The 16,886-nt window shown below is 41.7% G+C and overlaps 1 protein-coding gene across 1 annotated transcript; it reads left to right on the forward strand.

Annotated features, from left to right (window-relative positions):
• The first annotated feature begins 1,924 nt into the window (after positions 1-1,924).
• On the forward strand, positions 1,925-8,493 carry LOC115395568 (protein phosphatase 1D-like). Its single transcript, XM_030101159.1, has 6 exons — positions 1,925-2,549; positions 3,815-4,043; positions 4,213-4,337; positions 4,431-4,612; positions 4,908-5,135; positions 6,510-8,493. Exons 1-6 carry the CDS (start codon positions 2,066-2,068, stop codon positions 6,936-6,938), a joined length of 1,677 nt encoding a protein of 558 aa, XP_029957019.1. The 5' UTR covers positions 1,925-2,065; the 3' UTR covers positions 6,939-8,493.
• Positions 8,494-16,886: the final 8,393 nt, after the last annotated feature.

Consider the following 16,886-nt stretch of genomic DNA (forward strand, 5'->3'; position numbering starts at 1 on the left):
TTGCATCGATTAGCAATTCTCATACAGCTGCATCTTGTCCACATCGGAAGATATAAAACATACCTGATGTGGTTTGGAGTTTGTGTGTTCTCCCAGTGCATGGCTGAGTTTTCTCCAGGTCCTCCATTTCAGTCCCACAGTCGTAAAAACATTCAGTTCAGGATATCTGATGACTCTGAAAATGAACAAAATAAATAAAGCATAATTGGTCTAATTGGACCAATCATATCTCTACTTTTAACCCAGCCTATTGTCAGTTAACCAGGAGGCCACCACTACCTCAAACAAAATATTTTTGAATTCTAGTTGTTCAACAGGTCATTTGTCCTTTCGGGATGCTGTTTGAAGATGCACCAAATATTTTGGTCTCTTTAGCAGTTCAGCCAATACTCACTCGATGAAGCCATGCTGTTGTCACCGAAGCATTAAGGTCTCAGCCAAAGAGGGAGAATGGGAATAAATGTTGTTGTAAAACCACTATTGATTGTGCCTTTCCAGCTGTGTAAGCTGTCTATACCACAGGCGGTAATACAACCCTGTAGGTTCAGTGTTTCTGGCGTTTGAATTGTGTGCAGATAACACAGTGTCCAGGTTAAATTTTAAAGCTTATTTTAGTATTTTGTCCCACCAAACCATTATCAAATAACTGAGAGAAAAAAACATATGATAAAATCCCGTAAGGTGTTATACATAAAATATCTCTAAATGTTTTTTGATCACATGAAAAAATGCTGGGAGGAATCAGACTGTGTGACTGGAATAACACTGCCTCCACCTGGTATCAGTGGAGCAGTACGTGATGAGGGCATCTGAACAGTCACTGATTGAACAAAAAAGCCTGTTTTATTTAGCTTCAGATCTTTATTTACTACATGATCCATCTTCAAGGCATAATTGTAGTTGTTATGCACCAAAAATGAGATTCACTACAATTAATTATTACCAGGCACCATCTGCTACTATTAGTTTTTTTTAATCAGATTGTCTTGTGTTTTAATAAGTGTTAGCTTTTGAAAATATTATTTTATTTTCAGTTGAGAAGCTCTTTAATAATTTTTGCTGTTATTATGCATTAAATCATTTTGATAATAATATGGAGCCGACAATAATATGTTATTGCAAACATATATGGCAGTGTTTGTCAGTTTGAATGCTTTAAGATACACTACAAGCACCAGGAAATTACCAACTGGCAGTCAAAAAATGTACATGAGACTTAGGATTGTTCTTCGTTTTGAAAGCATTCTAATGTATTTAAATGTATGTTGTAAGACAAATATATTCAAGGTAAAATTGTAGGCGTTACTGTCACTTTAACAGTGGATGAACTCTATTTCAGACTAGACCTGGTTAGACCAGACCTGGGCATCTTCAGGCCCAGGAGCCACATGTGGCTCTTTCACTCTGCTTGACTGGAACTCAGGGCGGCAATGGGAAACTCTGAGTCAAACGAAAAATACCATATATTTGCATGTTATTATTGACTATAACTAAAATGGTAAAAACCTTCACAAGGCCATTGTTACATTATTGTTTGTAATGCAGTCTCCCTTAGCTAGCAGAGCAAGAAACGTTTACCACAGACCCAGACCACACCAAAGCTCTAAATGAGTGCAAATGTGCAGAATTGAATTGCATTACTTACACTGCTGCTTTGTGCTCAATGACACGTACAATTTAATTACGAGAAAGTGACTGTGCATTTTTTTATGTCAGTAATTTCTTGTCCATTAGACTGATCAAATTAATAAAAAAAAGTGTATCTTTGAATAAAAAGAGTTTTAACAAATGCGTAATGTCGTGTGTCTCTGTAAAGGTCTTTAAATTAAAAAGGAAATTTTCCGAGTTCAATTGAACGCAGCATCGCCGCCCGGTTGATAGATAGGGGAGCGTGACGTCATCACGTACAGCGGGACGTCTTCGGAGAAGATAAACAAAAAGGAAGGAAGCCTTGGGCGACACAATCGCGGCAAAATCGGTTCAAAATTCCAGCCTGCACGGTGTAGTTAGGTGCTACATGCAGACTTGAGTCGCTTAAGTAGTTGCTGGTTCGGCGTTCACGATCATGGACGACGCGATAATATTTCGCATGAGTGCATTCTCCGAGCAGGGAGGGAGGAAATACATGGAGGATGTTGTCGAGATCAGGATCGAGTACGAGCCGACGCCGTCTCCAGCCGAGGATGATCCGAAGTCTCAGGGAGGAGCCGAGGGGGAATCCACGAAACAGACTGAAAATCAGACAAATTCTCCCGAATCGGGACCAGCTTCTGCGGCGTGGGTGGAGAGTTTATCCACTGATGAAAACACCAGTGCGCCAGAATCACAGGGGAAAGACGCAGAGCATGTGGTCGACACCCGGAGGTCGGTGGCATTTTTCGCCGTCTTTGACGGTCACGGTGGGAGAGAGGCGGCACACTTCGCCCGGGAGAACCTGTGGGGTTTGTTAAAAAGACAGCGGGGGTTCTGGTCCAAGGATCACAGCGAGGTGTGTGCTGCTCTACGAAAAGGTTTCATCGCCTGTCACCACGCGATGTGGAAAGAGCTGCGTGAGTCAAGCAAAGCCGTTTATTTATCGCATGTATTGACATCGATTCATTGAATGTGTGTCACATGAGGCCCAATCCTCTGTCCCATCACACATGAACACAACCAGCTGTCATCTGACAGTATTTAAAGTCCACTCAACCCACACTGTTCTCGTCGTGTCACCAGATATAAGAAGATTACTTTTTTTTTTTATTGCAGCAAATGCATTTAGAAACCAGGCAACCTAAATAACTCAATCTCTGGACAACAGTAGAGTCTACTTGTTATAGATCACAGCTGAAATAGTGATAAACTTGTGTCCCGAATCAGGCCTGAAAGTAAAGTGGCACCGATCCTAACTTTTAACTTTTAATCCTGCTTTTATGGAAACGCATTGCAGGATTTTTTTTCCTCCACCCATTCTCTACCCAACGTTCACTGGACAACTTAAAATCCCCCAAGCATACCATTTTTTAAAAGTATTGGCCTTAAAGACTTAACCACCGGTGCATTTCTGCCCCTGACTTTTTGGAATCTGAACATGTGACTTGCCTCATCAGAAACATGCCTCACTGGAAGCTTTCAAGGCAATAAAATGCCCCTGAGCTCACGTGCAAAAATCTGACATAAAAAGTACCCCTGTTATTGGGAAAAACTTTAATAATAATAATGATAATAATAATAATAATAATAATAATAATAATAATAATAACAACAATAAGCTTTAGACATGAAGTGCATGTTAAAATGATTTTTTTTTTTTTTTATATTGCCTCACCATACTTGAAGATTTTTGTGTTTGAATACTCTCAGGTCACAGGAACATTCCGAACATTCAGACAGCCATGAGGTTAGAAGGCTGTGCATTTAAAATCTATGAAATATATTCAGACCCCTTCATAAAAGCTGTATGTTTTGGATACAGTTGGTTGTCATTTGCCAAAAAAGTCCAATAGATAAAATCCGGCAGAGTACCACAAAAGATTTTGTATGAGGAAAATTACTAAATGAGTAAGTCAAACCAAATCAGACTCCCCTCTCCTTCATATTACCCAAATTAACCAACAGATTCTAGTTTTACTTATAAAATGTGTATAGTTACAATTATTTTGATGAAAAATGCATCATTGGAAAAAAAAAAAGTCTGAAAGTTAAGTTTCAACATTTTCAGTAGTCGGAATCTAAGACACAGTATTTGTCAATTTAGAAAAAAAGTACTTAAATATGGCTTTATAAGAAGGAGGAATAATTGTTTTTCTTTTGTGTTTACTCTTTTCCTCCTCAGCTGAGTGGCCAAAGACCATAACTGGCCTTCCGAGTACATCGGGCACCACTGCCAGTGTAATCGTGATCCGCGGAGTTCACATGTATGTAGCACATGTGGGAGACTCGGCGGTGGTGGTTGGAGTGAAGGAAAATGAGTCTGATATCACACTCCAGGCGCTTGAAGTCACACAAGACCATAAACCGGAACTTCCTAAAGAGAAAGAGAGGATTGAACGACTGGGTGGCAGGTGAGTCACCAACAGATCTTCAGCATTGATGAGACAGGCTTTGTCAGGCAGCCACAGAATGTCACGCAGAGACTCGACATATTTGTGACCGTTCCTTCCTCCGGTGTCGCGTCATCTGTCATGCGTGATCTTGTTGTACTGAAGTTTGTTTTTGTTCGTGTCATTTCAGCGTCATGAAGAAATCTGGGGTGAATCGTGTTGTGTGGAAGAGACCCAGGCTGACACATAATGGCCCAGTGAGGAGGAGTACAGTCATTGACCAGATCCCATTCCTGGCTGTGGCCCGATCGCTTGGTAATAATACCAATAATATAAAAAAGGGGGAAAAAAATAGACAAAAGCATCATATTTTCTTGTCTCGTTGTTCATAATTCCTTGTGTTGACAGGTGATCTCTGGAGCTACGATTTCTACAGTGGGGAGTTTGTGGTTTCTCCAGAGCCCGACACCACTGTGATGACCCTTGACCCCAAGCGGCATCGCTACATAATTCTTGGCAGCGATGGACTATGGAATATGATGCCACCCAAAAATGCTGTCAATATGTGCTACAGCCATGATAAAATGGTGGTATGTTTGACCCTGTCTGAGGTTGTCTCTCAGTCAAACTCTGTATCCCAATCTCCGATTCACTATTGGATCAAGTCTGTTTTTAGGTAAAATGTTTTCTGACCAAGCTTTACTCAGTGAAGACACCATCAACCTGCCCAGGAAGTTCCTTCAGTGTGAAAAGTTTGAGAAATACTGAATTATGGATTAAAAAAGTCTTCCTAACTTTCAAGGAAATAGGATTTATCTTACTGTGATCGGTCAAAAAATAAGTGAAAATATTCTCTTCTCTCCTTTGCTTTTTCATTTCTTTCAGGGTCCGAAGGGAATGTCTTGCGCACGGCGCCTGGGATGCACAGCTCTTCTATTCTGGCAGGAACGCATGCTCCGTGCAGACAACACAACGGTCATTGTACTGGCCCTGCAAGAACGCGGCGGCCCGCCCATCCCTATGCATTTAGACGAAGTTGTTGTGGACATGGCTACAGGAATTGACCACGTTCCTTTCCCAGGAACTCCCTATAACACGTGCGAGGCCCCTAAGGTCAGTGCCGAAGCTTTGCCTCTTTTGTCTTTTTGCAAAATGTCATCAAGACGAACGTCACAAACGTGGCAGATATTTAGCAGAGTCGCTCCGTGTGCCTCAGGATCACTCTGACAGTTGTAAAATATTCCGGCTGTGTGTGTATCTGTTTACTCACCGTTCACTGTATTGTCCTTTTCTATATTTCTGTCCATTTTTTTATTGCACATGTTAAACCTTCACCTGCTTTTTTGATGACGGTAGACACCAGCAGCTGTTGCCTAAGGTCAAACCCAGAGAACACCGGTTCACCAAATCACTCTTTTGTTTTCGGGGCCAACAGGCGGAGCATGAGGATGGCATATTTTATGAAGAAGATGAGATATATGAAGAAGAACATGAGGGATGGACATGCCTGGAGTGGTAGTGAGGTGACTGCTCAGTAATGAAAATCCAACAAATTGCAAAGTTTTACCGAGATCCAGGCTAGCCTTGTGGAATTTGGTAACCGATTTGAAGTGTTTTTAGATACACGGTTGGTCTAACCTGGTTGATAACATTGTTTCAATTACTAGCCATGGTTGTTTTAGTCATGAGAAAAAATAGCACAGACTTTCTTTTCATAAGTTCAAACAAACTTAAAGTCTTAATTCCAAACATCTTCCTTAAATAATATCAATTTATGTGGATATTTAGATCTCAGCTCAGATATCTCAGCCAAAATTGAACTTATTTATCAATAAGTGTCCAATATAAATCAAGTCTGCAGCTTCACTGTGTGGCGATCTGAGACATCATCCTTGAAGCACTTATCGCAGATGCCAGTAGAGGGAGACAGCCTCTGACAGAATTGGAGCGATTCAGTGAGAAGCATCTGGTCCAGATGCCTCTTGCTGATTCGCTCCAATTCTGTCAGGTTTTATCACAAGACAAATAACTGCAAGATGATGAAGAAAGATGATAATTTTGCTTATTATTGCAGTTTACAAATGTAAGATATACAGGTTGCGATGAGATTACTGATTAAACGGGCACAAGACGAGACTGTCTACCTTCCCAGTTACCTCAGATGTCATCATTTTCATTGTAACTCATTATTTGGCATTTACTGTCTGCATTCTGTAGAACAGACATTTGTCACTTGTAAGTCAGCGTAGACCCATTGAAATATCTCCTTAAATAATCCCATTTTAGTGGAATTTTTGTTCTCATGAGTTTAGTTTTTGTCTATTTGTGACAACGCTCATCAGTGTGTGTCATCTTAGTGTTAGGGTGATAAATGACAGCTTGTGGCTTAAGTTCTTATTCCATGACATATATGTGTGTGATTGATGATATTTGTCAGTTTTTCCTGATGTGTCATTGTCTTTTGCGTTGTTGTTGTTGTTTCGGCAGAGTGGCACCCTGAGCGCTCCCTCCCTATTCAAAGAGAGCACCACTCTGGAACAAGGGTTTGGCCTGTACGAAGCCGCTTTCTGTGCCACCACTCAGCTCCTGCCCGCCTCCGTGAGGGCCACACTGCCCCCTCCGGACGGCCCCGCCGCCGTCTTCGAGAAGCAAGACCCCACAACCCAAACGGACCGCGCTTCTCCGAGCCCGCCGTTGAAAAGGCCCCGCCGCTGTCCGCACGCCGCCCCCGAACTCAAAGGTCCCCACCGCAGGCCCGGCCGGCCCCCCGGCAAGAGCCCGAACCAGAAGACCCCCCACGGCAAGGCGCAGAGCGAACAGTCTCGACAAACCCAAACTGAAAGCAGAGAAAGGAGCTCGTCTGAGGAGAGCGGCATCCTGTCACAGCACCACAACGCTGCCTTGTGTGTGTGCTGAGTCTCCGCTCATCGGGAATAATCCACTTCATGTTCCAGGTATGCCACAGGCTCATCCCAGATCTATACTTTTGATACAAGCTATTTGTTTTTGTAAATAGATGAAAATGAAGATTGTAAATGTGTTGCTGTTTTAGTCTCTGTTTTTATTTAGTTTTTTGTTTTGTTTTGGGTGCCCCCATGTAAACGTTTTGTCCAAAAAACCATTAAAAAAAAAAAAATTCTTGAATTCTTCAATCTATACTATTTTCATACTTTTAAGTATGTACAGTATATCTAAAAGTTGTATTTTAAAAAAAAAAATAGAGTGCTATGATCTGGCTTAACCTGATCTGCCATGACTGGTGAAATCTTCCAATTTAAAGTTTTATGATCGTTTTTACTTGATTGGTGGTACGCGGGGTCGGATATTACTTGACGGGGGTTAAATACCTCAGACTAGTTGTTTGGGACCTGCCACAATGGGCTGAACTGATGCCACGCTCTCCTCACACGTGAGGCTGTGGCAAACTGTTGAGGGATACAAACAGCGGTCTGAGGTAATTATGCGGGTAATGATTCTTAATCTGCTTTGTCTTGAGCTAATTATATCATGATCAAAATTATTACTCGGCTTGTTTTAAAGGGTCACTTCGCCCATGTTAGAAAGTATTTTGCGTACTTTCAGTCATAGAAGTGACACTTTAAAGAGCATTGTTCCAGTCTGTGTCATTGTAATTTATTGTTTAATTAAATGACAGTTTTTGTTTTTTAGATGTTTCCATTTATTTTTTTTGATTAGATGCTAGAGTTTGTTGACTGAGTGGGCCCCAACACAGCTTCAACAAGTCTTCCTCTTCTTTTCTTATTTAAACTTTCCTTCATGTATAGTTTTTCAGTTGTTTTGATCTGCACAGACAACACTTTATGACGCGTATGTTGTACAGGAAGTGCCAGATTCATTAAATGATCCAAATTCAAACTTGCATTCACATGGCAGCTCAGTTACTGTTCCAGCTGATTTTTGTTGCCTTGTTTTTTGTTTTGTTTTTCTTCTACATGAAAAAAATGTACATGGTTGCCTTAGCACATTTGAGTCAGAGGTGCTTTTCACACATTTCCATGATTGGGATCCAAACAGATGAGAATTTTGTGGCTCAGCCTCCACCTTCAACATCTCCAATCCTACTTAAATGTTATTTAGTCAAACTGCAGCACTATGAAACTGGCTTCAAATGGTCAATGTTTTCTATATTGCTCTGGGCAGTTTGGCCTTTTTTTTTTGTACAGTACGTCAATATGCAATAGAAGTTTGTACAGTATTATGCAAAGTACTTGTTTTCTTTTGTTTTGTTTTGGGTTTTTTTTTCTTTTCTCAGCAGTTTGGCATGCTCAGATCTACTCTGTATGTTGTGAAGTGTCCAGAGGTAAAGGATGTACATGAGCATGTGGTGTGTTTTGACAATTATAATACTTTGGTCCAACTTTGTATCCAATGCAGCCAGTTTTCAGGATTTAACTGTAAGAGTGACTGTATAGACAGTGTCTGTGTGTTATAATAAACTGCTCATTTTTCATGCTGGCCTGATGCTCTTGTTTGTTATCAATCCTCGTGTGGACGACCTAAAGTAGTTCCTGTTGTGTAAAGTCATTTGTTGAGCGACTTTTTATTCATACGCTCATTTTACATGATTTACACTATGTTGCCTTTTAATTATGTATTTTGCCCTACAATAAGTGTTGGAATGTTGGGTAGATCTCAAAAAGGTAGAATATCATGCAGTTGTTCAATATTTTTTGTCATTCATTTCAGAAAGTAAAGCCCATACATGATATAGGCCAGGGGTCTGCAACTTTTATGACCAAAAGAGCCATTTTAGTGACTTTTTGTCAAGTCAGCATTCTGCGAACAACCAGCTTCTTGAGCAATGACCTTTCGTGGCTTACCCTTCTTGCAGAGGGTGTCAGACTGTCTTCCGAACATCTGTCAAGTAATGATTGTGTAGCCTACTGACGCCGACAGAGGCTCAGGAAACCTTTGCAGGTGTTTTCAGTTAATTAGCTGATTTCAAAACGATTTAATTTTCTGAGACACAACATTTTTGGTTTTCATTATCTGTAAGTCATCATCAAAATTGCTAGAGTTAAAGGCTTGACATATTTCTGTGGTTACATGGTGTTTTTAATTAGGAATTGGTTTATTCAGAACTAAGCAATTCAGAATTACATTCATGAGCTTCGTGTTTACATGGGAAAATCCTCTCTAGCCGGGTTCTGCGAAGCGTTCTGATTGGACAGGGGCGTCCGTGACGTACTTACATCTCCCGGAAGGAAACAGCATTTTCGCGCCTCTCCTTTCTTTCTCAATTAAGAATGATGCAACACCTTTTAAAATATGCTCGTTGTGATGCGCCCGTCCATCCCTCGTTTCGTTGTATCCACTTCTTGTCAAGCTCCCGTTAAATAAATCATCTCTGTAGTAGCTGAACCACCGCGGGCCGCCATATTGGAATATTGTGTCATCAGGAACATGCGCAGAAACGACCTGAATAAAGTCGCGCCTGGTATATGATTCCACTCCCAAAGGAGAATAAACTGGCCAGCCTATTCGGATTTAAACTTAATTCTGAACAGTTTTGAGCTGTTTACATGGCCATTAGGCTTTATTCAAATTTAAACAGGAATAAAAAAAAAAAAAATCCCATGTAAATGCACTGATATATGTGCCATGAGCCTGTATCATATATGGGTTTGACTTTCTGAAATGAGAGACAAAAAATATAGAACATATATTCAAATTTTTTTAGATAAACCTGTCAGTCAAAGAAGTAATTTGGACTTTCTACTAAAATCAGATTTAGGGGCATGAAACTCAGTTTAGTTTGATTCCAGTTCATTCTAATAGAGCTGGTGCAGCATAAAGTTCGAATGAGGAGCCTCGCCATCCAAGAGAGACCAAGTCCCCTTACACATTGGTGGGAGCTCAGGTGGTGGTCAGGTGAGAGGGGAATCCACGGTCAATGTCGGACCTGTTGCACAGTTGGCCTGGGAGTGAACCCGGCCAATATGGAGTAAGCTGTGGTGTACAGGGGACCTCTGTGCTTATCTTGAAGCCGGATTTTCCTATTGGGGTGGGGTGACTTTAGGGATAAGGCTTTCCACCCTTTGATGCTGATTCACTTCTTACCAGGGTAATTCACCAAGTTAACTTCCTCTGAACTCTAACCTGCTCCGGAACAGGTCAGGTTCTGGATAAGAGATCGAGGATAAAAGCACTGGCCAATGAGATCTCTTGGAAAATGACCTACCTATTGTTAGAAGATCTTGGTTGGTATGTGGATCGTCAGAGGAGGGCTTAGAAGAGAAGGCGTTTTTAGAGATAGATTCAGTCCTTTTGATGGCGTTATGACATCCTATAGGAAAGGTACAGATTTGAATTGGATGAGTCAGAAACAATATAAAATAACTTCTGTCCATTTTATCGATAAAACAGACAGCGTGAAGAATCGAAACCCTCACACTGACCACTTTGAAGTATATTTTTGTGCTTGTTCGTGACTCATTCAAAGTCTATTCCAGTAGATGGCAGCAATGTAAGTGGAGTAAAAACTGTTTCAGCATCTGTGCTTTTCAATTTTCTCACATCTTCTTTTCACATTCCATGTAGGACTGTAACTCACTGTTGTGTGCACGAGACCTCTGAATGAAACTAATCTTAGACTCAGACACTTTCAGTACAAAGTGTTTTGCTGATGATTAGGACATGCACATTTAGTAAAGAATGTGATTATGATGTGAATAAGCTCACTCCCATTGAAATGCCCCATGACAATGTCCCATAGCATTTCTATTCAAATAAGATAAAAAACATTCCCGTAGATCTTTATTCAGAGGTCGTGCCTTCCCACTTGTACTTGGACAGTGAGCAAGAAGAGTACAGGATAGAAAATTAAAACAAAAAAAAGTTGAAAGCAAATAGCAAGTGAATCCATAGCAGAGTTTTAAGGACAGTAAGCACAGATCTAAAACTTGTTCGACTGTCAAAGATCCTGTGGGAAGGTGAAGATAAAGCACAGAGGACTGAGCATATATAGAAGAGATATACACATGAAGTTTCTGTGATTCTCAGCTTTTCCTATTATTGATAAATCATCAAGTGATGGATTGTTCACCTGTTGCAAAAATAACACAATACAAGTATTCTCATGTCTTTTAAATATAAAAACATCATATCTGAAAACAAAAAAGGCCAATGTCAGATTTGTCATCATACCACTTTGAAACCCTCTCATCTTTTTATTTCCTGATCCCTGAGACAATACTCTATTGTACTTTGTTTTTCTTATCCTCTCCCGCAGTCTATTTCGGAGACATTACAGACATCAGATCCATGATAGCAGTGTCTTGACTTGAATATTTCATCGACTGTCAACCCGGCATCTGCTGACCTGCCTAACACGCAACATTTGCCTCTTACTGCAGACAGTCTGTCACTGTACATCAACCAGTGAGCCGTCACAGTGTCCACCACCTCTCCCTCTCCTCTGCCCGGAATTTTTTTGCAAATAAGCATCATAGCTGCCAACTAAGGAGGGGCTTGGAAAGTAAACTGAAGATGACAACTAACCACACATCACTAGCGAAAAAAGTAAGTTCAACTCATTTCAAGCACTTTTTTTTTTCAGATATTCAAGCAACCAACACTTTATCTGTTAGTTATATTTGAAATAGTTTTTGGAGCATAAATAACATATCCTATTATTTTTTTGTGTTGTGTCTGCTCTGTTCTGGGGTCATTTTCATGACCTCAACCCAAAGATTTTTTTTTCTACGTACATAAAAAAGACTTGTTTCTCTCAAATATTGTTCACAAATTTGTCTAAATCTGTGTTAGTGGGCACTTATGGCGAGATAATCCATCCAGCTCACAGGTGTGGCAGATCAAGATGCTGATTAGATAGCAGGATTATTGCTCAGGTGTGCCTCAGGCAAAAAACAACACTCTAAAATGTGCATTTTTATCACAGCACAATGCCATAGATGTGTCAAGTTTTGAGGGAGCGTGCAATTGGCTGCAGGAATGGCAAAAGGAGCTTTTGGCTGTTAATTAAATTTCATTTGTCTCCCACACATTTAGACACATTTGAACAACAATATTTGAGAAAAATAGTTGTCTGTGTACAAACAAAGAATCCTGTGTTGAGTTCATGAAAAATGGGAACAAAAACAAGTCAGCAAGAAAGACATTAGATGTCACAAGAAGACTCAGGTTAGGGGTATGGTTAGGATTTATATGCTTTCCTGGGTCATGAAATGCTTCCATTGCCATCCTGAAAGCTGGAAGAAACTATCATAAATTGATGAAACACAATTTGGAATCTTCAGTTCATCTCGCCGGTACTTTGTATGCAGTGCAAATAAGTGAAAAGACCTCATCAACTGTCATAGCTGCAGGCCATGAGTCCAACTAGATTAGAAATAAAGAGCAGGGTAGTGAGCTCGAAGACATGGTGTTGCCAGCACAGTCTCCAGACCTAAACCCAGTCGAACTGCTGCAGGATGAGAGCAAAGCAAATTACAAGTGTCACGTGAGAACTTTAGCAACAGAATTGAAGAGAGACATTCAAATGAAATGGATATCATTTGACCATGAGAAGAATGCATAATACCCAGAGAAAATCCATGCTTTGAGAGGGAGAATGTGAGCTCCACAAAGAAAGACTCGAGACCAGAATTAAACTGTGCACATTGAGAACCGCCACACCTCCATGTGCCGCTCTGCCTTCTTCTTCAAGCCTTCTGGTCTTGGTCTGAAATTGATGAGATTTCCAACGGTTCTTCTACATGTCTGCTGTTCTCTAAGTTGTCTTCATAATCTGTATGTTTAAATGTCTTTTCCTAACTTACACCTCCCCTATAAAGCTAATGACTGATTTTCACGTGTGTTTATGTGGCAGCTTTACACTTTTGGTCTGGACCTGAGAACTGAGAGCTGAGAGTGCAACTGCATCACTGCCTCTGGTGAAGCCTGCTCAAGTTGTTTCTTTCCGTGTCTGCTGTCTCTATCTGACAGTATCAGTAGTGTTTTAACAGGCCTTTAATGGCTTTTCCTTTGCCACTCTTGGGAGCCACTGGAGTAAGTGTTATGACGAGAAAGACTTCTCCAGATGATGGGAAATGACATGCCCTCGTTTCCTCCCCTTGTTTTGACTGAAAGAAAGTAAGCAGGAATATGATCAAAGACTATTTTTGTTCACTATTTCTCCTTTTCTAAAGATCCATAGCAATTTTCATGCTTCTGATTATTCTGTTTATCCATTGCATGTCTTTCTGAAAGTAATCCCCCTGCTTATCTTGATACAGTTGTTCAGGACTTCCTGGCCCTTCCTTGTCAAAAGGGCATCAGATTGTACTTTTTATACTTTATGCACTCCTTTTCAACATCATGGCACTGTCATGTCAAGTCAAACACTTGTGAATTCATAAGTATTATGTTTATTTAGAGAGCACAGATCGCAGCATAGTTGTCTCTTGGCACTCAACTGTCTAATAAAACACAAGGAAGAAAAACATCCCAACTGTTACTTCTGATTTGTCACTCCATTTACTTATTCACTCTTTTTTTTCTGCACATAGACAACAACTCACAAGGAGACTTATCTCGGTCGCCTGCAGTTAACAGTCATGCTCTTTATTCTGCATGTTAGGCATGTGAGCATAAAATGTACATTACAAAGAAAGTGCCATGTACTCAAGTGATATAAGCCCAAGTAAATTAAACAGATATTTTTTTCCAGGATAAAATGGAAAATTACAGTTGTGAAACAACATTTGTAGCTATAGCTGCTAACATTGTCAACAAAATATATAAAAATGAAGTGTGCTGAACAGATTAAGAATGGGATGGGAAGGTATTGCACATCATGAAATATTTTTGGAGGCTGTACACGCGCGCGCGCGCGTGTGTGTGTGTGTGTGTGTGTGTGTGTAGGAGGGTGTAGGAGCTGTAGAACTATTTTTTTTCAAGAGTGTATCTCTTTTCATATATTATATATAAATGATTAAAAGTCACAATGAATAACATTAACAGGACTGGAAATGATTCATGTACAATAAAAACATGCATGTGGTTTATTGGGATAGAAGAAATTCCATGCTTGTCATCCTTTAAAGACTCACAAGTGAGCTACCGTTTCATTAAGTACACTTTTACTGTATGTGATCCTGTGACATTTTCTTTGTGTTTAATGCATTTACAAGATGGCAGATTATAGCGGTGTTGAAGAGGTTCTAAAAATTTAGAAAACTCCCATTATGAATTTCAGTTCAACAATACTACAAATTACAACATTCGATCTGACTATGTGTTTAATTCTCTTGTAAAAACGGAATATATGGCAGTATCACATCTTATTGTACATACACGAACAATATTTTTTGGGGGTGAGTATACCTCCATGGTCAGAAAATGTAACAGGTGTAATTCAAACGAAAGTTACAAATGTAACTACATTTCCATGAGTCCTGGATGACCACCACAAGATGGGACTGAAAGCACTGAGTGCTCCCTTCATGCATGCGTAGTTTGAGTATGTATACCAACAACGTCACTCGTGATCCTAGAGAGGTATCAAGTTCCATCGTCATCCAAGGTTCAGCTCCTACAGAATCTTCTCGCGTGATCAGGACGGACAGTAGGAGTGACAGAGCACTCTGGTAGTCATCCGGGATTCACAGAGCCGTAGTTAGATTTGGAACTTTCATTCTAATTCATCCCTATTGACCACCAAAAGAGAGTGTTGAAAGCACTGAATGACGTATCCCAACGTAGTCACCGAGAATCCCATAAAAACACCCTACTGGGAAGCCTCCACAGGGCCAAGGGCCACGGCCAGTGGATGGGTGCTCCCCTCAGGGCAACCCAGGACATGGATACTGCCCTGGTGGAGTGACAGCGTACGCCCGGTGGCAGAGGGTGGCCCACTGTTTGGTAGTAACGGTGAATGGTCCAATGGGTTAAGCGCTGTTTGGAGAGAGCAGAGGCCTTACTTGGACCTCCATAACAGACAAACAGCTGTATGCATGCCTGAGGTAGCATCTATGTTGCATCTCAGAGCACTGACTGGGCACAACAGCTCTGCTCTACCCCCAGAACTGCTCGATGGAGAGTCATATTGATGGAGTCATGTAGGCTGGTTGGAACCAGATGGTAAATACAGTGGATAAAGCTTTCACCCATAGCGTTTTGAAGTCCCGGTCTGAAGACTTCAGCGAGTTCAGCAGGACGTCTCCATATTGAACATTTGAAACCGGATGTAAATGTGACTGGTCCAGCCTATCATGTGACCGCATCACGTGGACAAAGGAGGCACAGAGATAGGGTGATTTATTAAAAACTTTAACTCGTAATATGAAATCAGCAGACGATTTATGTGAAAATCAGAGTCTGGTGAAGCCAGCACAGCTGTAGAAACTAGTGATAGAGACCTGAACATGCTCTGAAACCAGGTGCTTTATATGTTAATTTGCTCTCTGAAAATCGACATTTTTGAATGGGTTCCAATAAGACCGGGCCTTTTTTTGAAACCAACATCATCGCCCCCTGCTGTAATTTCCCCAGATTTACAGCTTTTTTGCACTTCCGCATTATCTTCATGTTTTATGAGCGGAGGTTGGCACTTGGTTAGAACGCAAACCTGACAGCACCTACGGGAGAAAAACAACATTTGACTACAAAGTGATGCCAACACCGTCTAGATGCCAACTCAACCATGACGGATCAACAGACAAAGCATGTAACTCACCCATGCCTTTCGCTTAAGTAATGGCAAGCAAAAAACTAGTCTGGCTTGACAGCCACTGTAGCTTCACTGCTGCCAAGGGCTCAAAAGGAGACTGACACAAGCCCTCCAGTACCAAGTGTGGGTCCCAAGCTGAAGCTCATGGAGCCCTTGGGGGGTGAAGCCTCAGAACCTCCTTGAGAAAGGTCGACACCAGGATGTGGTTCCCGAACATGCCACTTGCTACTTGCATGTCGGGTGAATATTGCTGCTACATACACACTCGGGGTGGATGGAGATTGACCCTTATGGAGAGACTGCAAAAAAGACCGCAAAGACTGGGCAGAGCGCAGATGTTGCACCACTCTACAATGAACTTCCACCTATTACTGTACTGCAGCTGGGTGGACAGCATTCAGGCATGGTCAGCCTGACAGGTTCCAAACAGCTGTTCAGCTGAGATTCGGGCCCCTCAGTAGCCAGACACATAAGTAGAGGCAGTGAGGATCGGGGTGCCAAATCTGACCTCCGTGCTGGGACAGCAGATCCCTCCTGTTGGGAAGGGGCCATGGTTCACTGCAGGTGAGTCTGCACAGTAGGGCAAGCCATGTCCAAGCTGGCCAGAGGGGGGCCACCAGCAGCAGCTTGTGGTCATCCTAAAGGACTCTCAGGAGTATCGACCGAATCAGAGGGAACGCCGGGAAGGCAGGAAGGGGGCTCTCTGGCCAAGGGTGCACCAGCACGGCCCACCCCAGGGGGTTGGTGGGTTCCCTCAGGGAGAACCAAAGTGGACAGCAGGCCAACTCTGCAAAAGCAAAGAGATCGATCCTCACTCTACTGAAAAGACCCCAGATTGCATATACCACTTCTTAAAGGAGGCCCCACTGTCCTGGTGGAGGACTCCGATTGGACAGGGAGTCTGCCAGTGGGTTCAGGTCCCTAGCAGATACATCACCTGCAGACTGGCCAGACAAGGCACAGCCCACCTGAGAAGTTGCTGGGAGGCCTGCAACAACCAGGTGGACCTAGTGCTGCCCTGGTGGTTGATGTATGAGACGGCAGAAGCGTTGTCTGACCATACAAATACGTGCCTTCTCCTCATGTATGGCCAAGAAGTATTTAAGTAGGTGCACTGCTCATGGCTCCAGTGCACTGATGTGATCTGCCCTGCCCCGCATAGACCACTATCC

This window comes from Salarias fasciatus, chromosome 10 (genome assembly GCF_902148845.1).
Source record: "Salarias fasciatus chromosome 10, fSalaFa1.1, whole genome shotgun sequence".
NCBI lineage: Eukaryota > Metazoa > Chordata > Actinopteri > Blenniiformes > Blenniidae > Salarias > Salarias fasciatus.